The sequence below is a fragment of the Eleutherodactylus coqui genome, chromosome 3 (assembly GCF_035609145.1).
Source record: "Eleutherodactylus coqui strain aEleCoq1 chromosome 3, aEleCoq1.hap1, whole genome shotgun sequence".
NCBI classification, from domain to species: Eukaryota; Metazoa; Chordata; class Amphibia; order Anura; family Eleutherodactylidae; genus Eleutherodactylus; species Eleutherodactylus coqui.
Window position 1 is genome coordinate 238,998,631 of NC_089839.1, and position 25,736 is coordinate 239,024,366.

Genomic DNA, 25,736 nt, shown 5'->3' on the forward strand with positions numbered 1-25,736 from the left:
ACTTCCCCACTAACAGAGTTTCCCTTGTCTTACAGGACAGGGATACTCAAAAACCAAGGGAGGCTAGACGCAGGAGTAAAAAATGTCCAGTATGTCTAACCAAACTTGACGACTCCTGCACCAAAACGCTATGCGCTACCTGCTCCGCGAAAATTATGCAGGAGGAAAAAACTTCCCTTATGGCCGAAATTCGGTCAGTCGTCCGAGAAGAAGTGCAGTCCTCCCTCTCGGACCTCCAACCTGGGCCTTCCGGGGTTACACGCAGGTCGGTTCCGGCGGTGTCTGAGTCTGACTCCGACATAGCGGAAAATGTGGATTTTGACGGGGAAGTGACGCAGGAGGACAAGAAATATCTTTTCTCTACCGCGGACATGGATCAACTGCTGAAAGCGGTACGCAGGACCATGCAGGTGGAGGAAGACGTGCAGCAACCCCGCACAGTCCAGGAGGATATGTTCGCGGGGTTACTCCCGCAACAAAAATCTTCATTCCCCGTAAACGCCACACTCAAGCAGCTGATCCTAAATGAGTGGGAGAGCGTGGATCAGGCTCCGCTAATCCCCAGGGAATTTAAAGAACGCCTGTTATTTCCGGGAGATGAAGTGTCCTTTTTGGACGAGATACCTAAAGTCGATACCGCAATTGCCATGGTATCCAGAAAGTCCGGGTTGCCCTTTGAGGATACATCCCACTTAAAGGACCCGTTGGACCATAAGGTGGACACATCCATGCGTAAAGCCTGGTCCACCTCCGGTCTCATCATGAAAGCTAACATCGCGGCCACTTCCGTGGCTCGTTCCATGGCAATCTGGTTGGACCAATTCGCAGCCCTAGTCGACCAAAAAGCCCCTAGGGAGGAGTTCGCAAGCGGCATCCCTCTGCTGCGAATGGCAACAGGGTTCCTGGCAGATGCTTCGATGGAAACAGTCCGCCTCGGAGCCCGCATGGCAGCCCTATCGAACACCGCCAGAAGGGCAGTGTGGGTGAAAGAGTGGTCAGGGGACGCTGCGTCCAAAAATAGGCTATGTACCCTACCGTTCCGGGGCGGGCGTATATTCGGACCAGACCTGGATCGTCTGCTGGAGAAAGCAGCTGACAAGAGTCACGGACTGCCTGCCACCAGACCACCCAAGAGACCCTTCACCCCTCATCCCTCGTCTACGTACGCCGGGAAGGGAAAGACCGGAAGATGGTCTTATCCAAAGGGCGGAAGGGGTAAGACTTTAACTTTTGTCCCTCAGCCCATACTTTCGGGCCCGGTAGGGGGTAGACTGGCTCGCTATTCCAATAGCTGGCGTAGTATTACAACTAATGAGTGGGTACTGCACCTAGTGGCGGAGGGGTACAGGATCGAGCTACTATCCCGCCCCCCGGACAGGTTTATGATAACCCCAACCCAGTCTCCAGGCCTAGAACAGGCTCTGTTGGAGGGCATACGGAACCTGCAGGGTCTCGGCGCGATTATCCCAGTCCCTAAGAAGGAACAGGGAAAAGGCTTCTATTCCCCCCTCTTTCTGGTTCCCAAACCAGACGGCTCCCACCGCACCATTATCAATTTAAAACAACTGAATAAATTCATTGAATATAGGAGATTCAAAATGGAAACCATTAGAACTGCAACTCCTTTAATTGCCAGGGATAACGTAATGGCTACAATAGACCTTAAGGATGCCTATTTTCATATCCCTATTTACGCCAACTCACAAAAATTTCTGAGATTTGCGCTGAGGGTGGAGGGGGAAATCCGCCACTTCCAGTTCGTCTGCCTACCATTTGGAATCTCCTCGGCTCCGCGAATTTTTTCCAAGGTCGTGATGGAAATGGTGGCCTTCTTACGAAACCAGGGTGTCATGATCATCCCCTACTTAGACGACTTCCTGTTGGTGGCAGATTCCCCATCTACTCTGAGATCACACTTGGAGTCCACATTGCAGTTATTTAAGGAGCTTGGCTGGATTGTTAACGAGTCAAAATCCAACATGGAGCCAGAAACCAGGAAGAAATTCCTGGGTGTCATTCTGGATTCCAGTCTACAAAATTCGTCCCTTCCTCCCCTAAGAAAACATCTTATCATAGAGGAATGTTCCAACCTATATAAAAAACATAGGGTAACGATAAGAGACGCAATGCGGATCCTGGGACTAATGACTTCGTGCATCGGCGTGGTCCCCTGGGCCCAATTCCACAGTCGCGGACTCCAGTCACTAATTCTCCGGAATTGGGACAAGTTGCAGGCTTCGCTTGATCAGACAATCCCTATTTCTGCGGAAGCCAGAGCTTCTCTCCGTTGGTGGGTGTCGTCGGACAACCTGTCTCAGGCATCCGATTGGAATTTGGACCCGGCCGTAATAATCACGACCGATGCCAGCGCCAAAGGGTGGGGGGCCCACTTTGAAGGCGGTTATGTACAGGGGGCCTGGGACGTTCACGAGAAAGCTAGCTCATCGAACTTTAGGGAGCTTAAAGCTGTATGGAAATCCCTGCGTAGCCTGCAAACACGATTAGTGGCGAAACATGTGAGGATCTTCTCAGACAATATGACAACAGTATCACTCATTCGCCACCAGGGTACCACCAGGAATCCTCCACTACAACGACTGGCGGGGCGGATCCTTCAATGGGCGGAAGGCACAACAAAGTCCCTATCGGCCTTTCATATAAGAGGAGCCGAGAACTCAGCCGCGGACTTTTTAAGCAGAAGGAAAGTGGACCCAGGAGAGTGGGAACTCCATCCAGAGGTGTTCAGCCTTCTTGTGGAGAAGTGGGGGGTACCAGAAGTAGACCTCTTTGCGTCAAGCGCAAACACCAAATGCCGGCTTTTCTTTTCCAGAGGCGCAGAGAAACAGGCCCTGGGCACGGACGCTCTCTCTCACCCCTGGGATTGGGACCTAGCGTATGCCTTTCCCCCTCTACCACTAATCCCGCTTCTGCTAAGGAAATTACTGCAGTCAACCCTAACAGTAATTTTTGTAGCACCATATTGGCCCAAAAGACCGTGGTTCCCCCTCCTGAGATCCCTGTCAGTGGGAGAGCCCTTCCACCTTCCAACAAGACCGGACCTACTGTCGCAGGGCCCTCTTCTTTACCCGGAAGTTCACAAGTTCAGGCTTACGGCCTGGAGCTTGAGCGGGTAAAGTTCCTAGGAAAGGGTCTTTCCCCTAAGGTTATTTCCACCATTAGCGAGAGCCTTAAACCCTCGACACACAAAATCTACTCCAAAGTCTGGAAAAAATTTTCGGAGTGGTTAGGCCAGGACATCCAGCAGCTGGATCAGCCAGACGTCCGGAAAATCTTAGATTTTCTCCAGGCGGGCCTGGATAAAGGTTTGAGTCCGAATACACTCAAAGTCCAAATTGCGGCCTTGGGGGCATTCTTCGATCTCGCGCTGGCGGAGCACAGGTGGATTAGGAGATTTCTTAGAGGGGCGAGCAGATTACATCCATTCACACGGCCCACGGCACCACCCTGGGATCTAACCATAGTCCTTCAGGCCTTATGCGACCCCCCATTTGAACCGATTACGGATCTATCCATCGCCTGGCTGACATACAAGGTAGCCCTGCTTGTGGCAGTTACGTCAGCCAGACGCGTGGGGGAAATCCAGGCCCTCTCACGAAGGGCCCCATATATGACTATCCACCCGGATAAAATAGTTTTTTCTTTAGACCCATCCTTCCAGCCTAAAGTATTGTCAGATTTCCACAGGGGCCAACCAATAGTTATTCCAGCCTTTTGCCAAAATTTCAAAAATGCAAAAGAACAAAAGCTCCATAATATAGACGTCAAAAGAGCGGTACTAGCGTACCTCGAGGCAACAGAAAGTTTCAGGAAGTCTGACAAACTTTTCGTTCAATTTCAGGGGCAGGCCAAAGGAAAGGCCGCTTCTAAAGATGCGATCGCCAGGTGGCTCAGGAGAGCCATCCAGGAGGCTTACAAGGCCAAGGGCATCCCCCCTCCAGAAGGTTTGAAGGCCCACTCAACGAGAGCAGTGGCATCCTCTTGGGCGGAGAGAGCGCACGCATCGATTGAGCAAATCTGTAACGCAGCCACATGGACTTCAGGCCATACTTTCATCAAACATTATAGGCTGGACTTTAAATATAGTCAGGACGCATCCTTCGGTAGGAAGGTGCTCCAAGCCGTAATCCCTCCCTAAAAAGCCCATGCCACTTATTTGGTATTCCTCCAGCGTATGCTGTCATGATGTCATGGGGAAAAGGGGAATTTTTTCTTACCGATAATTCCCTTTCTGGAAGACATCATGACAGCATACGGGCTTTTTTCCCCCCCTTACCAACATGGTTACCCTAGTTTGTCCAACACATGAGGTAATGTGTATGCTTTAACTTTGTTTTCTGAGGTGTGTGATGTCAATAAAAACACACCTTCTGGTTAAGTAACTGGTCACTGTGGTCATTTGGAACGCACTGGTGTTGGTGGAGGGGAGGTGCTTTTTATATTCTGCCTCTTCCTGTCCCTTCAGGTCAGCAGGTGAGCAACCTCCAGCGTATGCTGTCATGATGTCTTCCAGAAAGGGAATTATCGGTAAGAAAAAATTCCCCTTTTTGCTCTGATATTGTAATCACTTACTTATATCAATATTACAATTACGAATATGAATTTTCAATCCATTCTGATAACAGCTTCAAGGTGCTTACATTTTGTGATAATAAGTGTATTCCACTATTTTAATGTTTCTTTTAAGGGTTTGAAATTGTCTCATTTTGCCATATTTTTATGACAATTGTGGAAGAATTATAGGGCTCTGTCAAATGAGTGATTTATTTTTTTAGCACATGTATAGATGCGCTAAAAAATTGCATCTGAAAGAACTAATGCTTTCCAACGGAAGCGGTCACATGTTCGATTTTTACATGCGCAAAAAATTTGCACCTGTAAAAAATAGGACAGCGTTTTCACATGTGACTGTTAGACGGAAAAAAAAGTGAAACCCCTGGATACTGTCACATCCAGGGGTTTCACCTTGCTGTCAATGGGGCTGGCGGCAGCAGCGCCGGCCCCATTGAAAATGTAGGGACTACATCGCGCTCCCCTGACACAGCTGTGACAAATGTGACAGCTTTGGCAGAGATCCCCGATGTTATCCCATTCCTTACAATGGGGCCAGCGCTGCTTCAGCCCCATTCAAAGCAATGGGATGAAGTCTACCCCTGCAGAGATAATTTTTGGGGGGTGGGGGTGAGGGGCTTCAAATATAAGCCCTACCCCAAAAACCATCCCTAGCTGTAGAAATAAAAAATATTAACTCACCTAGAAGTGATGTCCGGCTCTCCTCGCTATCCCGGCAGTCTTCTTTGTATTCTGTGGCCGGGGACAGGGAGAAGAGTGGACAGCGCTTATACTTAAAGGGGTGGTCTCGCGAAACAAAGTGGGGTTATACACTTCCGTATGGCCATATTAATGCACTTTGTAATATACATCGTGCATTAAATATGAGCCATACAGAGGTTATTCCACTTACCTGCTCCGTTGCTAGCGTCCTCGTCTCCATGGTTCCGTCTAAATTCGCCGGCAGCTTGCTTTTTTAGACGCGCTTGCGCAGTCCGGTCTTCTCCATTCAGCACGAGCCGCTTCAGTGTGCTCCCCGCTACAGCTCTTCTGCGCATGCGCAGACGAGCTGTCACTGCTCGGGAGCGCGCTGGAGCGGCCATTCTGTACCTTCCTCTGTTAGAGGAAGGTGCAGAGCTGCCGAGCTGTCCGGAGAAGCCGCCCAGCTGTCCCGCCGTCCAGCTGTCCTGGTAAGTCATGGGCCGGGGGGGCTGCCGCTGCGCCGGGCTGCGCCGGGGGGGGGGGGGAGGGGGGTGATGGGGGGGGCTGTCGCTGCGCCGGGGGAACTAGCGCTGGGCCGGGGGGGGCTGTCGCTGCGCCGGGGGAACTAGCGCTGGGCCGGGGGGGGCTGTCGCTGGGCCGGGGGGGGGCTGTCGCTGGGCCGGGGGAACTAGCGCTGGGCCGGGGGGGGGCTGTCGCTGCGCCGGGGGGGGGGCTGCGCCGGTTACCTGCTGCCTGGCGGTGGGTCCGGTCGGCGGCTGCGGGGCGTCTGGTTGCCATGGAGACACAGCTGGCAGCGTCTCGGGAGCGCGCACGTCGGGCTGCAGCTAGCGAAGGGAAAAGAGCCGGCGGCCATCTTGGGGAAACTTTTATAAGTTGCTGAAACGCTGGAACGGTAAGTACGAACCAGCTAGAAATGTCATTTACAGGGGGGCTTAGTAATGTGTACTTAATGGGGGGGGACTGGGCAAAAAAAAAAAATTCACTGCTTCCTCGAGACATCTCCTTTAAGAGACAGAAGGTATTGCTAATATATCATCCTTTATTAGTGAATACAGATCCAGAAGTAAAACAGCATGGCAACGTTTCGACGGCTGCTGCCGTCTTTGTCAAGCTTGACAAAGACGGCAGCAGCCGTCGAAACGTTGCCATGCTGTTTTACTTCTGGATCTGTATTCACTAATAAAGGATGATATATCAGCAATACCTTCTGTCTCTTGGCTGATCTCCCCTGGACCAGTGCTGCCTTCCAAAAACAACTTGCTTCCAGTTTACTTTGGCTCCTCAGTGTCCGGGACCTGGCAGGCGTGCACGGCGAGTATCTATTATCTTCCTCCACACCTATTATATGGTGCATATTGGCTTGGTGCTGCTGTTTGGTTACTATTCATAGCACTTATACTTAAGTTTACACTTTCTTTTTCTACAGCTAGGAATGATTTTCAGGGTAGGGTTTATATTTCAAGCCCCCTTCCCCTGAAAATCATCACTGCAAGGGTTGACTTCATCCCATTCCTGTCAATGGGGCAGCAGCACCTGCTCTATTGAAAGCAATGGGATAGCATCCACAGCTGTGGCAAGGGAGCCCGATAAACTCCCTATGTTTTCAATGGGGCCGGCGCTGCTGCCACCGGCCCCTTTGACAACAAGGTGAAAAACCTGGATGTGACAGCATAAAGGGGTTTCACATTCAAGGAATCCCCTGCTGCAGCTGTTACAGCCACAGCGGGGAATAGCGATCGCACTATTATGTGCGATTTTTTTTCATTTTTCTTTGGACACGCAATTTTAAACAAAGGCGATGTACCATTTTTTTTTATCATACATATACATGCGCTTAAAAATCACTTATGTGACTGAGCCCTTAAGCTGCAAAGTCAGGGGAAAACTATAAACAGTATATGTTATTGTATATACTACAATATTTAAGTACTATTGGAAGGGATATGATTACTGGACATTTTGCTTTGAATACATAAAAGGAAATTAAAATATAATAAAAATGCTCATTTAATGTTACAGAGCCATGTACTGCAAAGGAAAAGGACATGGAAGAAAATAGGATACAGCTAAGATGGAGAGATTATAAAAAGATTTACCTTAGACATGGTGAGGAAGTGGAATTTGTCTGTAAACCTGAGCATGAAGCTCCTCCTGGCACACTGATGAGACCTGCTTGTCAACAAGGAAAGCTGCAATATCCAAAATGCTTCAGGAATGGTAAGTGTTAGGCCATAGCCATATGCACACAGGTTGTCACTATTTATTTCTGCTGCCACCAAGGAATGATGTTTTCAAAAAGAGGTGGATTAAGTCTACTTTGGGCTCTAAACTATATGAAGATTGTGGACCCCACCCATCCACACACACACACACACACTCATCAGTCTTAAAGGGGTTGTCCCACGGCAGCAAGTGGGTCTATACACTTCTGTATGGCCATATTAATGCACTTTGTAATGTACATTGTGCATTAATTATGAGCCATACAGAAGTTATAAAAAGTTTTTTACTTACCTGCTCCGTTGCTAGCGTCCTCGTTCCCATGGAGCCGACTAATTTTCGCCCTCCGATGGCCAAATTAGCCGCGCTTGCGCAGTCCGGGTCTTCTGCTCTCTTCAATGGAGCCGCTCGTACAGAATGCCGGCTCCGTGTAGCTCCGCCCCGTCACGTGCCGATTCCAGCCAATCAGGAGGCTGGAATCGGCAATGGACCGCACAGAAGAGCTGCGGTCCACGGAGGGAGCAGACCCCGGCGGCCATCTTCAGCAGGTAAGTATGAAGACGCCGGACCGCCGGGATTCAGGTAAGCACTCTCCGTTTGTTTTTTTTAACCCCTGCATCGGGGTTGTCTCGCGCCGAACGGGGGGGGGGGGGGGGTTAAAAAAAAAAAAAACCCGTTTCGGCGCGGGACAACCCCTTTAAGTCTTAAAATAATCAGACGCTAACTGCATAGATATACCATAAAAGAACCAAGTTTACTGCATGGATTTGATATGAGAACCAAGCTTACTGCATAGTTACGATAAACAAACCAAGCTGACTACTGATTTAACACCACTAACACGTCTCAGGTTACTGTACTAATAAGTCTCTACTTGAAGGATGGCACTGCTACAGCTGTACATTAGATGCAGAAACAGAACCAAGCTTACTACAAAGATCTGGAAGCAGAATTGAATTTACTGCATAGATACAACAACAGAGCAAAGTTTACTATATATTAAAGGGGTTGTCCCGCGCCGAAACGTTTTTTTTTTTTTTCAATAGCCCCCCCGTTCGGCGCGAGACAAACCCGATGCAGGAGTTTAAAAAAAAAAAACGGATAGTACTTACCCGAATCCCCGCGCTCCGGTGACTTCTTACTTACCTTGCGAAGATGGCCGCCGGGATCTTCACCCACGGTGGACCGCAGGTCTTCTGTGCGTTCCATTGCCGATTCCAGCCTCCTGATTGGCTGGAATCGGCACACGTGACGGGGCGGAGCTACGAGGAGCCGCTCTCCGGCACAAAGGGAGAAGACCGGACTGCGCAAGCGCGTCTAATCGGGCGATAAGACGCTGAAAATTAGACGGCACCATGGAGACGAGGACGCCAGCAACGGAACAGGTAAGTGAATAACTTCTGTATGGCTCATAATTAATGCACAATGTACATTACAAAGTGCATTAATATGGCCATTCAGAAGTGTATACCCCCACTTTGTTTCGCGGGACAACCCCTTTAATACAGTATCACAGCTGAGCTTACTACAAAGATATGATACCAGAACCAGACATACTGCATAGATACTAAAACAAAGGTAACTACCTAGATATCAAAACAAAACCAAGCTACTTACTACATAGATTCAATGCTAGAACCAAACCTACTACATAAGTGTGATACCAGAACCAAGTTTACTACACACAGTGCAAAAACCAAGCTTACTATACAGTACTAGAAGCAAATTCACTACATAGATATCGGAGCATTACTGGGCTTACTGCACAGACATGATGGTATAACCAAGCTTACTACATGGATACAGTACCAGAATCAAGCATACTGTAATAACAGGATACCAGAAGCAAGCTTACTACATGGATATTGTACCAGAACCAAGCTTACTATAATGATAGGATGCCAGAACCAAGATTACTTGAAAGATATTATACAAGAATCAAGCAATAAAATATTTGATATATTAGATCCCAGCTTACTGCATAGATGCAACAAGTGTACTACTAGAGATGAGCGAGTATACTCGCTAAGGCTAACTACTCGAGCGAGTAGTGCCTTATTTGAGTACCTGCCCGCTCGTCTGTAAAGATTCGGCTGCCGGCGATGGTGACAGGTGAGTTGCGGCGGTGAGCGGGGGGGAGAGAGGGAGAGAGAGATCTCGACTCCATTCCTCCCCGCTCTCCCCCGCCGCTCCCTGCCGGCCCCCAAATCTTTAGAGACGAGCGGGAGGATAATCGGCTAAGGCACTACTCGCTCTAGTAGTTAGCCTTAGCGAGTATACTCGCTCATCTCTATTTACTACATAGACACAGTGCTAGAACCCAGCCTACTACATATATACAAGAATAGAAGCAACTTACTACATAGATGTGGTAAAAGAACAAGAGCTTACTGCATTAAAATGATGCCAGAACCAAGGTTACTACATTTGCTTTTAAAGAAATGTAACAGACTCAAAATCACTACATAAATACAGTATTAGAACTGAGCTGCTCCTAGCCCTTCCAATTCCTTTACCTAGTTCATTCACTTCTGTTACAGTGGCCACATCTCCAGGCTAACTCCCAGCATGACAGAAATCCAAGAACCACTTCTAGTTGATGAGAGGTGATGAGTTCTAGTTAGTGGGTAGTCATGAAGACTTGGGTCTCAGGCAGCCACCTAATCCACTCCTATTATAATCTACCATTGAAGCTAATGATTCAACAATGACTAGTTGCCTCCGGATGCCTTATAGTACTGTGTATTTGTTTTAAGCTTGGTTTTGTTATTGTATATATGCTCTAGATTTGAATCAGGTACTGTATCTGTACCATTTGCACACTATTCTTATTCTATTGTAGTTAAACATTTCACTTATGTATGCAGAGTTTGTGGTGTTGGAATAATCTCTCAATTTAGGTGATGCTCCAGGGTATCATAGCATTAAAGAGGTTGTCCCGCGCCGATACGGGGTTTTTTTTTTTTTCAACCCCCCCCCCCCCGTTCGGCGCGAGACAACCCCGATGCAGGGGTTAAAAAAAGAACACCGGAGAGTGCTTACCTGAATCCCCGCGCTCCGGTGACTTCTTACTTACCAGTTGAAGATGGCCGCCGGGATCTTCTCCCTCGGTGGACCGCAGGGCTTCTGTGCGGTCCATTGCCGATTCCAGCCTCCTGATTGGCTGGAATCGGCACGTGACGGGGCGGAGCTACACTGAGCCGACATCCAGCACGAGCGGCCCCATTGAGGAAAGAAGAAGACCCGGACTGCGCAAGCGCGGCTAATTTGGCCATTAGACGCCGAAAATTAGACGGGCTCCATGGAAACGAGGACGCTAGCAACGGAGCAGGTAAGTGAAAAACTTCTTATAACTTCTGTATGGCTCATAATTAAAGGAGATGTCCCGCGCCGAAACGGGTTTTTTTTTTAAACACAGCGCTTACCTGAATCCCGGCGGTCCGGCGTCTTCATACTCACCTGCTGAAGATGGCCGCCGGGATCCTCTGCCTTCGTGGACCGCAGCTCTTCTGTGCGGTCCACTGCCGATTCCAGCCTCCTGATTGGCTGGAATCGGCACGTGACGGGGCGGAGCTACACGGAGCCGCTCTCTGGCACGAGCGGCTCCATAGAAGACTACAGAAGACCCGGACTGCGCAAGCGCGGCTAATTTGGCCATCGGAGGCCGAAAATTAGTCGGCACCATGGAGACGAGGACGCTAGCAACGAAGCAGGTAAGTATAAAACTTTTTATAACTTCTGTATGGCTCATAATTAATGCACAATGTATATTACAAAGTGCATTATTATGGCCATACAGAAGTGTATAACCCCACTTGCTGCCTCGGGACATCTCCTTTAATGCACAATGTACATTACAAAGTGCATTAATATGGCCATACAGAAGTGTATAGACCCACTTGCTGCCGCGGGACAACCCCTTTAACAATCAGATATGCCTAATTATTTATCGATGCATCAGAGAAACATTCAAGTGATGTTTCCAAGCTCTAGAAGCGCTGGAATAGTAGCCCACAGGGCTATAGATGCAGGCAAGCCACGACAAGGTTAACGGGGAGGGTAAGGGTTAATAGAAGCAGAGGCAGGGAGACAGGCGGGGGGGCTATAGGCCCGGGTTATGTTGGCAGTTTAACGATGGCCAATGTAAATTCGGAAGTAGCTGTAGGTTTAAGCATGTTTGCTCCCTGTGTAATGCTGTGTTGCACAGAACGATAAAGTGTTTCAGAAAAGGAAAAGGTCTCGGTGGGGCCGGAAAAAGGGATAACACCAGTGAAACTGGCAGAGATGGTGCAGTTTCTAAATAGGTACCCATATAGTAAGGAGGCAGGTTTATTGTTAGAAGGGTTCAGGGACAGTTTTAAAATTCCTGCCCTCGTTCATAGTGTTCCTGTTACAACAAAAAATTTACAGTCGGCACTTCGGTATCCGGCTGTTGTAACCGAAAAGCTGTTTAAGGAGGTTCAGTTAGGTCACATGGCAGAGGGTCTTCTAGTTCCCCACCAGTTGCGGATTTGGTGGTGTCTCCGCTGGGCGTGGTTCCAAAAAGGGAGCCAAACAAGTTTAGATTAATACACCACTTGTCGTACCAAAAAGAGGCGTCAGTAAATGACGGTATAGATCCAGAAATATGTTCCGTGCTTTATACCTCATTTGACACCGCAGTTAATTGGATACAGAAGTACGGACAGGGGGCTATGTTGGTGAAAGTAGATATAGAGTCGGCTTACTTCCAGTATTGCCCGAGAGCTTTCGCTTGTTAGGTTGTTATTGGGAGGGGAGCTATTTTGCAGATGAGTGTCTACTGATGGGCTGCTCTATTTCATGCGCTTATTTTGAAGCGTTCAGCTCATTTTTGGAGTGGGTAGTGAGGGACTCCACTGGGCTTAGGTCAGTCATCTATTACCTGGATGACTTTCTGTGTATAGGTTGCCAATTTGCACGACATTGTTGGGGTCAGTTCAATGGGTTTCTCGGCATTTCGGGGAGCCTTTCGCGCCTGAAAAAACACGAAGGGCCCACAACCTGTTTGAAGGTTTTAGGCATTACCATTGACACGGTGGCAATGGAGTGCAGGCTACCCGAGGACAAATTGGTGGATTTAAAGGTGGAAGTGAACAGAGCGAGGGTAGTGACCAAGGTCACATTGAGGGAGTTGCAGTTGTTCTTGGGCAAGCTGAATCTCGCTTGCCGAATAATGCCGATGGGGTGAATATTTTACAGGAGGTTAGCAGCGGCTACGGCTAGGGTTCATTTACCCCACCATTTTATTTGCCTAGGCAAGGGTCATAAAAAGGACTTGGCGGTGTAGGCGTCATTTTTAGAGAAGTATAATGGAAGGTCGATAATGATGGGGGAGGTGGTAGACAATTTCGACTGGGAATTGTTTACTGATGCTGCAGGGAGTGCTGGTTTTGGAGCCTATTTTCAAGGCCAGTGGTGTGCGGGTAGTTGGCTGACCAAGTGGTATTTGTTGGGTTTTGTAAAAAAACTGGTGCTGCTAGAACTGTTCCCTATTATAGTGGCCGTGGCGTTATAAGGAGAACATTTTAGGGACAGAAAGGTGCGTTTTTTTACTGTGACAACTCTGGGGTAATGCAGGCGATAAATAATTTGTCAGCCTCGTTTCCTCCAGTGGTGGCCTAATTGCGCCATTTACTACTGTCTTTGAATGCGTGGATAGTGGCAGTGCACGTGCCAGGGGTTAACAACTCAATCGTGAATGCTTTTTCTCGTTTTCAGTGGAAGCGATTCTGGTTGTTGGCTCCTGGAGCAGAGGAGGAGGGCATGACTTGTCCGACACATATCTGGAGCATGGTCAGCAAGCAGTGGGACACTTGATAGGTGTTTCACCGGCTCGGAGTACGTGGGCTGCTTATGAGGCAGCCTGGTTAGAATGGGAAGAGTCATTAAGGCAGTTTGGGAACATTAGCACTGATGAGGATAGAGTAGGGGCATTGTTAGGTTGGTTAGGGGAAGGTTCTAAAAAAGTCAGTGGCGAGGGTTAATAATTTCATGAGGGGGTTACCTTTTGGCGTGAAGTTTAGGGGAATGGTAGACATAACTAAGAATTTTTTTAGTGAGGCCGGCGCTAAAAGGTTTCAGGAGGGGAAGAGGGAGTTTAGATATGGGAAAAATTTTGAAGGAGGTATGTGACGACGGTTTTGATTGTTCACTATTTAAGGTGGCTTTTTCGTTGGCATTTTTCTGCGCTCTTCGAGTGGGTGAACTGGTTTTGCCCAGTAGGAAGATTGGGGGGGTTGCAAGCGGAGGATCTTAAGTTGATCAATGGGCATCTGGAAATCTTCATCCGCCACTCCAAGACAGATCAAGAAGGAAAAGGTCGCCAGCTAGCAGTAGGGGAAGTGCGAGGTGGTAGCATGTGCCCAGTTAAGCGTTGGAGGGAGTATAGTTTTTTGTCGGGTGCGAGGTCAGGGCTTTTTTTACGGCATAGGGATGAATGTTTTCTGTCCAGATTTCAGTTCCTGGCTGTTTTTAAGAGAATGGTGGTTAAACTGGGCATGGATAGTTCTAGTTTTGAGACACGTTCATTTATATTTAGTATGGTTTATTAGATCTTTTGCGTAATTTTACACATAGACAAACGAAAAAGAACAACATATAGCAAGTCTCGCAGGACCGCTATAATAGCTTATAGTTAAGAAAAGAAAAAAAAAAAGAGAAGGATATTGTACCCAGTAATACCGCATTAATTTCTTCTGGATGTCCTTCCGGTAATTCCATATAACTTATACATGCATAATAAAATACTGTAACATCAGGCCTGCAGGCCTAGCAATTTCTTGTGCTCATAGAATAGTGCAGTTTTCAAACACCTGCTGCCATTAAAACTGGTAAAAATAAAAATACATTTTTTAAAAATTAACAAAAATAGAATTAGAATTAGTAGGTCTTGGGTACAAAGAGAAAAGAAAAGAAGAAAAAAGAACCTCGCTATGTGTCACCAAGATGAGGGTCCCCATACAGGCCTCCTCAGGAACCTGTCGGGACCCATCCCTCTACCATCCCGTTATATTTTGGTATTCGGGTGAGTCACGGAATGCATTCCATAGTACCCAGGCATGCCTGTTTGAGCATGTGGCCCCAGAGCCCTCGTCCACCAACTCCTCCATATACAATTGATTCAGCTCCTGGATAAATTTCAAGATCGATGGGGTGACACTACTCCGCCAATGGCGTGGGATTACAGCCCTTTCCACAATGAAGAAATGGTGCAACAGACCTTTTTTAATCGTGGCATAAGGGCCAGATGACAGATAGCAATGCCAGCTGCGGAGTGACCTCCACTGTGCCACAGGACGTCTCCCCATATAACTCAAAGACCTTTTCCCAGAAAGGTTGGATGAGTGGACATTCCCACCATATATGTAGCATGGTATGAAGCTCTTATCCACATCTCCAGCATACATTTGAGACTAAGGGAAATATGCGGTTAATCATGTCTGGGCATCTCTACCACCTAGAGAGGAGCTTAAAATGTTTCTCTTACGCCACACATGTTAAGTCCCTCTCCCAACCCCTGACGTACTGTGGAAGACCCTGTGTAAGTCTCCCCAAAATCATTCTGTAGATCCTACAGAGGACCCGGACCGGAGAACCAGCTCGCAAAAATAGTTCTTCAAAAGGTTCAGCATGGCTCAAAAGGGAACTCGACCTTAGCCGGGACCTCCAGAATGAAGACAGCTGGAGATATTCCATCCACATCAGTTTCTGATCTGGTCAAGACGCCTGTAAATGATGGAAGACCCCCCCCCCCCCGGAGCATGCAATCTGACCACACCACATGTCCTCCTCCTCCTCCCATCAGCAGAGGAAACTCAGTCTATCTTGCTCCGAAGGGAACATGTGGTTGTGAAAAAGGAGGGTCATGGCTATGAATCACAATGTCCCCCCTGGTGGTCAGCCTGTCCCTCATGTACAGTCAGTTCAAGGTTAATGGGGTATGAGATAGAGCTGCCGGCCTATCCGCAATAGGGATCCACAGTAAGGGACCTAGATGGGGCCAAATCAAAGCTGCTTCTAAACCCACCCACTGTTTCAGGGCTGCATGATGGTGCCAATCCACCAACATGGTGAGGACCGCGGCCAAATAGTAAATTTTGAGGTCTGGGAGTCCCACTCCCCCATTGGATTTTGTACATGATATGGTCTGGTAATTAATACGGCTACTCCTCCCACCCCATACGAATCTGCGAAACACCCATTGAATCTGTTTAAAATAATGTGCAGGCAGCCTAATTGGTAGAGTCTGTAAAAAGTATAGAAATTTTGGGACCACATCCATTTTTAAGACATTTACTCGCCTGAAACAGCTCAGTTGTTTAATAGCGTAGCTGTTCAGCTCACATGTCACCCTCTCCAACAGAGGAACATAATTAAGTCAATATAGAGAAGAAACATCTGCCGATATTTGCACCCCAAGATATTTGATGGAGGTTAAACGCCATTTAAAAGCAAATTGGTCCGCAAGGTTGGCCACCTCACCAGGTGGGAAAGAGATATTCATGGCCTCTGATTTATGCAAGTTAACTTTGAAGTTGCTCAAGTGCCCGAAGTTGGAAAACTCCCGAAGGACTGCCGGAAAGGAAGTGCGTGGCTGGGTGATGTACAAAAGGAGGTCGTTTGCATACAAGGCCGCCTTGCAGGACTGGGTCCCAATCTGCAAGCCGCGCACATCAAGATTGTTCCGCAGTGACACAGCCAAATGTTCCATAATGATGGCATAGAGAAGAGGGGAAAGAGGGCAACCCTGTCTTGTCCCGTTCTTAATAGGCACCGGGTCAGACAGAAAGCCATTCACCCGGATCTGTGCCGACAGGTTCCCGTACAATGCCCGGATCTAGTTCAAAAACTTAGGCCCTAGACCTAAATGCGTCAGTGAGGACCTCAAAAAGTTCCAGCTAACAGGGTCGAAGGCCTTCTCCGCGTCCACCGAGAGGAGGCAAAATGGCTGCGACAACTTCTGGGTCTTGCTGATCAGTAGGAGGGTCTTGTTGATATTGTCTCTGGCTTCTTGCCCTTTTATAAAACCCACTTGGTCATTGTGTATATGGGCAGGCAGAATGGGAGCCAGCCTGTTCACTAGAACCTCAGAGAATAGCTTGATATCTAAATTGATGAGTGAAATGGGATGGTAACTGGGGCATAGCCCTGGCTCTTTCCCTGATTTGGGGAGCACCATAATGTGGGCCATGAGTGAATGAGAAGGGAATGGAACTGATGGCGATATTTGGTTGAACGTCTTTTTCAAAGTAGGAGTAAGGATTTCCCGGAACTGTTTGAAAAAATAGGAAGTAAACCCATCCGGACCAAGGGCTTTCCCTGTCAGAGAAGCCTTAATGACCTCACCAATCTCCTCTGCCGTGAAATCCATCTCCAAGGCCTCACTAGTTTCTCCCGGTATACTCAGGAAGGTCGTTTTCAGTATATAAACATCAATCTTAGCTTTCCGATTGGCAGGGGGCATATCAGCAGCTGGCCTTGTATATTCTAGACTCCATGATAATAAGCCCAGAATGCTTCTGCAATCTCTTTGGGGTCATGTTCTTGTGGCCTGTATTGTCCATTATGTGGGGTACATACGTGAGGTTTGTCCTACTGCAAAGATAGAAGATAGTGCGCCAATGAGCATCCACATTTTTTTGGCATGCTTGTACGAATAGCATTTCAGGCTGTCTCTAAATCGCAAATATTTTTGGTCTAGAATATGCCTCAACTCCTCCCTTGCATTCATCAGTTCATTCTGTATAAAAAGGGTGCCCTTAAGTGCCTCCCATTGGACCGGCTTAGGCGTGGCGTCAGCCAAATGATCGTTAAGGAAGTTTTCTATATTGCTGCGCAGATCTGCACAGCACACCGAATCCTTCAGGAGATTATCGTTCAACCTCCAAGTCCAAGGCCTCTCTGGAGCACCAGGATAGTTAAAGTGAGCAGGATTGGGGCATGGTCTGACCATATTGCTACCGGGCCCCAGGTTAGGACATGATGACTCGTGACTGTAAGATCAATGCGACTATGCGAGTGATGTGCAGGGGAGAAGTAGGAATAGTCCCGTTCTGAGGAGTGAGTCACCAACTCTACCAAATCTACCAACTGTAACTGCCTAAGAGCCTTGTGAAACAAGAGCTGTGTGGTTGGGACTGTCACCCTTCTCAATGTGCAGTCTTTCTCAGGATCTAATGGGAAATTAATGTCACCCCCCCCCCCCCCCCCCCCCAGCACAACGACCCCCTCCATGAAGTCCGTTAAAAAGAATAATTCATTATTTATCCCTTTGTGGGCTGAAGAAAGGATGTGTTTAATACATTTTTCCAAAACTACTTTCACAGTGGCTAAAAACAAGAAGAAAACATGAGGTACGTGTTAACCAATAATTGTTTTGCCACACATGAAAGGGTGATTTAGAATTTAGACTGTTTTGTTTGGTGAAACACATGAGGATGTGCAATCTAAAAATGCTATGCTGAGCCTCCATTCGATTTCGATGGGGTTTTCAGAAGAGTATTGGAAACACCACACTTTTCAAAAACGCAATCTGTTCTATTTTAGTGCATTTCAGCAATTGTAAAATGCAGATCATCACCTACTGCAATGATGAGGTCTGTTAAAAACACTGTTGAACACTTTTGAAAGCGCACTTAGAAAATGGTGTAAAATGCTGTAAAATAAGTATGGCATTTTACAAATGCCTGTTTGAGTCTGGCCTAAAAGTGATTTATGTGCTCTCTGGTAGTTTAATAGTTATGTGATACATACTTGATTTTCATGGATTCTGCAGAGTACCCAATTAATATATACCAATAACTATCTCATTATTTTTCAGGTTTTTGTGTATTGCAACAAGCAACAATGATCCCCAATAATATTAATTCTAACACAAGCAATGTAGTGGACCCTGGACAAACAATTATATTTCAGTGTAATGAAGGAATGATGCCAGATGATAAACTGGAAGCCAAATGTGAAAAGGGAAATATAAACTATCCCAAATGTAGTTTTGCAAGTAAGTCTGCGGTATATGCAGGTGCTTGATATGAGCATTCATTATAAAAGCCGCCAGAGTGTTTATACCAGACCTGCACAACTTGGCGGTAGGTAGAGGCCAAAATTAAAATGGGCAACCTCTTTGGGTTGCAGATGGGGTTTTAGTGACTCCCTTTGTAAGTAAAGGTAATCTATCTGTAAGCATTACCTTTACTTACAAAGTAAGCTGGTAAAACCTATCTACCCTGTAATTTACCCATTAAATTATTTTGCAAACTGCTTTTCTCTTTGTCATTGCACCACAATCCAACGCTCCTGCGCCACTGTGGGTTCCTGGGATAAACTTTCTGTACTGTAGCAATGCTTTCCGCTCCTGCACCGCTGTTGGTTGCACTGCCACTCCTAGGGCCAAAAGGACCTTCCCTAACATCACACTCCTGTGACCAGCCACACATCAAGGGAGGGGATAACGGGCGTCAGCTGCATGTTCAACACCAGGTTCAAGTCACAAAGCTTATATCCGCCAACCCCTCCCTCGCTGTGCTGTGTGGCCGGTCATATGACTGTGATTCTATGAACGTCCTTTAGGCTAGTCACTCTAGCAGCTAGTGCGACATAACTGTGCCACAGATGGTGATATCACTATGATGCTAAGAGGCTAGTCACTTGCCTCTTGCCAAAATAGTCATGTCACAGTCTGTGGGCTTTCAGAAATCTTTTGCTGGGATGCATGTTGTGCTGGCCTGTTTTATACTGTCAGTAGCACTGTACTGACATCAGGGAAGAGAAAACTACATGCTACAACTTATGTTACATGACTTCCTCTCTCTGATCAATACATCATCAAATTTTTCTATAAGTAAGTGAAGGGGAACATATATTTACAATACTATATACTGTGTCTCTATAATATGTTTAAAAGATTTAAAGTGGAGCTGTCACATCTCCTGACATGTCTGTTATAGTAAATCATACAATTCCCCATAAAATAACAATTCCTTAGAATCTTTTCTTAGAACTATATTTTGCCATTCCTCCGTTATTCCTCTTAGAAATTTACAAAATTGACAACTTTGTGTTATCATTCTCCTTGACAAAGGAGACTATGCAGCCTGATATTGTCAGCACTGACTGGACAATGTAAGAGTGTGCTGGGACACCTCCAACTGGTAACAGCCAGTTGACCATTTACTTGATCTCTACGACAAATAGCAGTGGGACAGTACAACAGAGTTAAAAGAAAAAATGCTCTAGAATTGTTATTTTATAGAGAATATGCATCTCTACAAACATACATGTCAGGATAGGTGACAGGGCCTCTTTAAAACATAACAAACCTATATACTTTGCAAATATTCATGACACAAACATTGTGAAAAAGCTAGTACAAAAGTATGAAACATTGCAAAGATCATATCCTCCCAAAAAATCTGTGTGTGAAAAAGCAAGTGAGTATAAAGAGCTATGGATACTACTTTCAAACAAAAATAAGAAGGCATTGGGTGTTCAGAAAAACACATACCTTCTTATTATTATATTCTAATAATTAGTACAAGTTAAAGGGGTTGTCTCACGCCGAAACGGGTTTTTTTTTTTTCAATAGGCCCCCCGTTCGGCGCGAGACAAACCCAAGGGATGGGTTAAAAAAAAAATTATATATTACTTACCCGAATCCCCGCTCTGCGGTGACTTCTTTCTTCCCTTACCAAGATGGCCGCCGGGATCTTCACCCACGATGCACCGCGGGTCTTCCCCCATGGTGCACCGTGGGCTCTGTGCGGTCCATTGCCGATTCCAGCCTCCTGATTGGCTGGAATTGGCACACGTGACGGGGCGGAGCTACGATGACGACGCCGGACCAGCTCTCCGGCACGAGCGGCCCCATTCACCACGGAGAAGACCGCACAGCGCAAGCGCGTCTAAAAACGCCAGAAGACATCAGAATTAGACGGATCCATGGCGACGGGGACGCTAGCAACGGAGCAGGTAAGTGAATAACTTCTGTATGGCTCATATTTAATGCACGATGTACATTACAAAGTGCATTAATATGGCCATACAGAAGTGCTGAACCCCACTTGATTTCACGAGACAACCCCTTTAAGTTAATTAAGTTTAGGTAAGATAATGAAATTTATTAAATGTCAGTAGACAACGGTCCACCCTGTAACAAAGAAAAAACACATTGGTCTTATAAAACCATGACAGATAAAGACTTGGAAAGGAAGGGTAGATATGTGTTGTCCAGATACTCTTCAAGTTCTTAGTCTGCATTACTATAAGTGAGAGATTAGCATATCATGTGTTTAATTATATGGGGAGAAGAGAGTCATATGACATGAAACGAGGATAACCCAATGAGCAGGATGTCCAGAGCCATTTGTCCCAAACCTTGGAGAATTTCTCTGGATGATTCCTTTTCCGATAACTTCATTTTATGGGAACACAAAGTTCACAAATGTCTTCTAGTTGGAGACTATGGGAATACAAATCGGTAGCAAGAATTTGATACTTACTTACCTGACATAATAACGACATTGTGTAAGAAATATCTAGGGGCATAGAAATCAGGTTCAGTTGATAGAAGGCAAAATTTTGGGCTTAACGAGAGAGGAGTACCCATCTATTCATTTATGAATTTAACTACTTGCTCCCATATACCCCTTATCTTGGAACATTGTAAAAATAGATGAAAGAAGGTATTAGACGTTGAATGATGGGGCCTAGCTCACCGAGTAGGAAGGAGGACGCAGCCTGCCAAGTTCCCTAAAGCAGCGGAGAAAACCGTGACTTTACGCCTTACCTGTGCCCCAGGGCCACTTTGGTGGAGATCGCGAGAGGAGCCTACACAGACAGCCGCATCCCCGGTCTAGATTCCTGGATGCCGTCGGCTGGCGCGGACGCCACAGACAGCAGGCGTGCAGCCGGAGGTAGGCACACAGATAATCCCACCAGCGGGACATAAGAGCGCTCAGCACCGGTGTCGCCCCCCTTCCCTCTCCCTCCTCCCCGGTGTCGGAGGTTAGAGGAGCGGGAAGGTACAGCGCGGGGAATGCAACCCCCCCCCCCCTCTCCAAACGTTACCAATAGCCCTTTCCCAGGACAGTAGGGGGGGAGAAATAAAAAGGGCATAAGACACCCTCTACTTCAACCACCTTAAAAGGCCCCCAAACCTTTAACTGGGGACTGCTGACAGGCTTGAATGCTTAGAGAGGACCGTGAGACCCCACTGGCAGACAGCCAGCAGTAAACTTCTCTATAGAGCAGACCAATAAGCTCTGAAGCTCAGCCAGTAAGTACCACTGCAGAATCTGCATAAACGCTGCCTGCCTCCCTGCCTTACTTCGCCTCCAGACGCCATTTAAGCGCTATATATTGCGCACTCTTATCATCCTGCTAACAAGAGCGTGTTCTCTCCATAACCTCCCCGCTCACTCCAGTGCCAGTTCAGACATAGCGTTCAGGGAGCGCCACCTACTTTGCAGGAGCAACCTCAAAACCCCAAGATCCCGGATACATCCGCTAAAATCAACAAACCGTGCCACTAAGCTGAGGGGACGTAGAAGGCCTAGAATAGGCACATAACCCCTTATCATGCGATAACAGACCCCCGAGACACATGTAAACACTACCAAGCAGACATACAGAAACACTGCACAGACGGATAGTCCTAAGTTAACAGCTTCCAGCGAAGTAACAAAATTTATATCTACACAAGATGGTGAAAATCGGGAAAGACAAAAGCAAGGACCACTCAGAATCATCCAAGACCAATAAAAATCAAGCGGAAATGGACAAATACTTAAAAAAAAAAGCACAGCTCCCCGGCGGCACAAAGACAGAGATCCCCTTACGAAAATGCAACAGATCTACACTCAGAGGACTAAGACGGGGAAAGCGCCTCGGCCGCCTCGGAGCACAATGAGGACCATGATAGAGACCCGATCTCTCGCTCTTTCTTTAAAAAAATCCTAACTCAAGCCATTGCCCCTGTCTTGAAAGAACTAGCTGACATAAAATCGAAAGTTAAGCAAATAGGCCACAGGGTAGAAGATCTTAAGAACACCCAGCAAGAACTGATGCAACATAACCTAGCTCTTCAATCCACCGTAGCGGAGCAACAAGACCAGATAAACCAAGCAATACTCCTAATTGAAGACCAAGAAAACAGAAGCCGGAGGAAAAATATTCGTTTCAGAGACCTTCCAGAATCCATAGCACTGGAGGCTCTAAATTCAGCTGCTACACACATATTCCAATCTTTGCTTGTGGAAGACAGAGCGGACAAAGTTGTGATAGAGCGAATACATAGAGCCCTGAGACCCCCACTACTGGAACCCCCGAGAGACATCATATGTGGCCTACTGAACTACCTTGACACCTCAGCGATCCTACAAAAAGCTAGAGAATCAAATGAGATTCTTTACAAAGAGAATAAAATCCTTTTATTCCTAGACATCGCTCCCAGTATGCTAGCCAAAAGACGTACACTGAAACCCTTGACAGAAGCACTCCGTGCCAAAAAGCTCCCGTTGTGATGGCTTTTCCCGTTTGGGCTCGCTACCTTCAAGGATGGTCAACAAATAATTATTAGAGCACTGAACGATCTCGAGAAGGTGTGGGAGAAGCTCGAGATACCCCCGATTGAAATACCATCTTGGCTACCCTGCCAGTCCAAAACCCCATTGCCTCAGTTGAATAAACCCAAAAACTGGTCAATTAACAAGGCTCCCAGGACCCCGAAACACAAAAAGAGACCACAGGTTGAAACCTGAGAAAGACTACTTCTTTCACTATCTTTCTTGCAATCCACTTCCAGACGATTTGGGGAACCCTTCCTCTCTCTCTCGCCTCCATTCCCTTCCCTCCCTCCTTTTTTTTTTTTTCCCTTCTTCACCCAGATCAACAACGCCACCTGCTCACTCTACGAAGAGACACAGAGAGGACTGAGAGATGGAAGACCCCACCAGCTACTTCGCTGATCTGTTGGAAGGATCTGGCCAGGTAACGGGCGTCGGAGGCGGGGACACAAGACCAGAGTAACCCAACTCAGGGCTGGGGGAGATTAGGACTTTGCCCCACCACCCCCTCCTCATGAGGGCATCCTGGCTCTCTCTCTATTCCGCACGCTCGTTGCAAGGTCCCAGATCCATCTTATATTCAAGACTTGCTATCAATGCATAAACTAGGTTCTACTGTTAAATTTTTAAACACTGTGCAGTGATTCACGCTTACTGAGCGATTAATCTGTTTGTTTACATTTCCTGCACACTTATATGTAAAACTTGAAAATGTTAATGCTTGTTTTATACATTTGTTGAATGTTGTTCACACGGCCATTGGGGGTCGCACCCAACTCAAAAAGGTGTCTGTCTAACCTCCCCCCAAATTCACGAGGACAGGGAGAAGCCAAGGGGATTTTTCCCCAGCCTGGGGACTGACTGAGGAACAGACCCGAGGCCCCTTAGGGAATGGTCCTCCCTCCTCCCCGTGCCTAACATGTTTCCTCTTTTTTCCACTCTATGTGGAGTTTATTGTTATTATTTGTTTGAACAGCAAGCTTGTATACAACCTATTAGGCAAGGATAGGGCAGATCCAGACTTTAGAGTAGACCCCCCGGAACTGGATCATGGCAGAGATTAAAGTCATCTCATTTAATGTCAGAGGCTGGAGCAACCCCCAGAAAAGATCCCAGACATTTAACCTTATGAAAAAACACACTCCGGAAGTGTTGTTTCTTCAAGAAACCCACTTTCGTCACAACCACGTCCCTAAACTACCAACCTACAACTTCAGTCAATGGCACCACAGTACACACTCCTCGGACTCTAGGGGGGCCTCTATCGCAATAAGCAAAAATGTCCCCTTCGCCCCTACAGGGTCGGAGCTGGACCTAGGTGGTAGATACCTATTCTTAAAAGGCACGATGGCACACAGGCAAGTCTCATTTACCAACTTGTATGCCCCAAATAAAAACCAATTCCAGTGGCTATCACGGGTCTTGACTAAATTTGGAGAATTTGCGGAGGGCTTGCAGGTGGTCAGCGGTGACTTCAACCTAGCATTAGAGCACTCAATTAATACCACCTCGAGTTCCACCCCGAACCTCTGTAGACGAGTCCACAGACTCAAGAGTCTTCTGTCGGACTTGAACCTACGAGATGTCTGGAGACTGAAAAATTCCAGTCTCAGAGAATATACATACTTCTCCCATATCCACACAACCCACCACAGAATCGGTTATTTACTAATTTCAGGCAAATACCTACACTCAGTTACCGCGGCCGACATCGGCCCAATCACTATATCAGACCACGCTCCTATCTCTCTTTCCCTGATTGTAGACAGCCTGCCGAGGAGGGAGTGGAACTGGCGCCTAAACTGCACGCTGATAAATGGGAGGGAAAACCTATCCGAAAAACTGGAAGAATTTTTTTCTAATTAACGATTCCCACGAAGTCCCCGTACCAACTATCTGGGAAGCACATAAAGCTTACATTAGAGGGGAACTGATATCACTAGGCACTAGAACCAAAAGACAGAGAAATGAGGAAATCAACTCCCTTCTTGCCCAAATCTCAAAAAAAGAAACGCTTCATAAAAATAAGCCTAATAACAAAACTATAAAAGAACTCATAAACCTGAGAGATAAACTCAAAAATGTCCTAAATATAAAATCAGCAAAGACCCTGCTCTCATCTAAATACAAAATTTATATACATGGGGATAGAGGATCAAAAACAATGATGAGACTCATTCAAAAACAAAAAGAGAAATCCTTTATCTCCCAAATTAAGGCCCCCACAGGAAAGACGGTGACATCTACGGAAGAAATCACCTCAGAATTTGAAAAATACTACACTGAGCTATATAACTTAGACAGAGATACCGAGGAACCACAGGACATTACACTCAACTTTCTAAAAAACCTAATTATTCACAGAAAAAGCCAAAAATACAATACCTGAAGGTCTGCAAAGCAGACACGGTCGCCATAGGCATGATCGCCATAAGGCAGGCACAATCGCCACCGGCACAATCGCCGTAGGGCAGGCGCAATTGCCATAAGCCCTGGAGATATGCAGTCAGCCAGACAATAATGTGGAGGAGCAGATTGTTCTTGGCAGGCTAATATGCAGTCACCCACTCAACCCAGCCCAGATTGGGGAGGAGTGACTGCATATACTAATAGCCTGCACATGTGAACGATACCAAAGATGCC

The 25,736-nt window shown here is 46.9% G+C and overlaps 1 protein-coding gene across 5 annotated transcripts in view; it reads left to right on the forward strand.

The window, feature by feature from the left end:
* LOC136621575 (coagulation factor XIII B chain-like) overlaps positions 1–25,736 on the forward strand; it is a 612,738-nt gene that overhangs the window by 92,947 nt on the left and 494,055 nt on the right. For all 5 annotated transcript variants that reach the window (XM_066597142.1, XM_066597138.1, XM_066597143.1 and 2 more), the window contains exons 6-7: positions 7,312–7,509; positions 18,353–18,553. In XM_066597142.1, the coding sequence (XP_066453239.1) occupies positions 7,312–7,509; positions 18,353–18,553 (399 nt within the window). The remainder of the gene's footprint in view (positions 1–7,311; positions 7,510–18,352; positions 18,554–25,736) is intronic.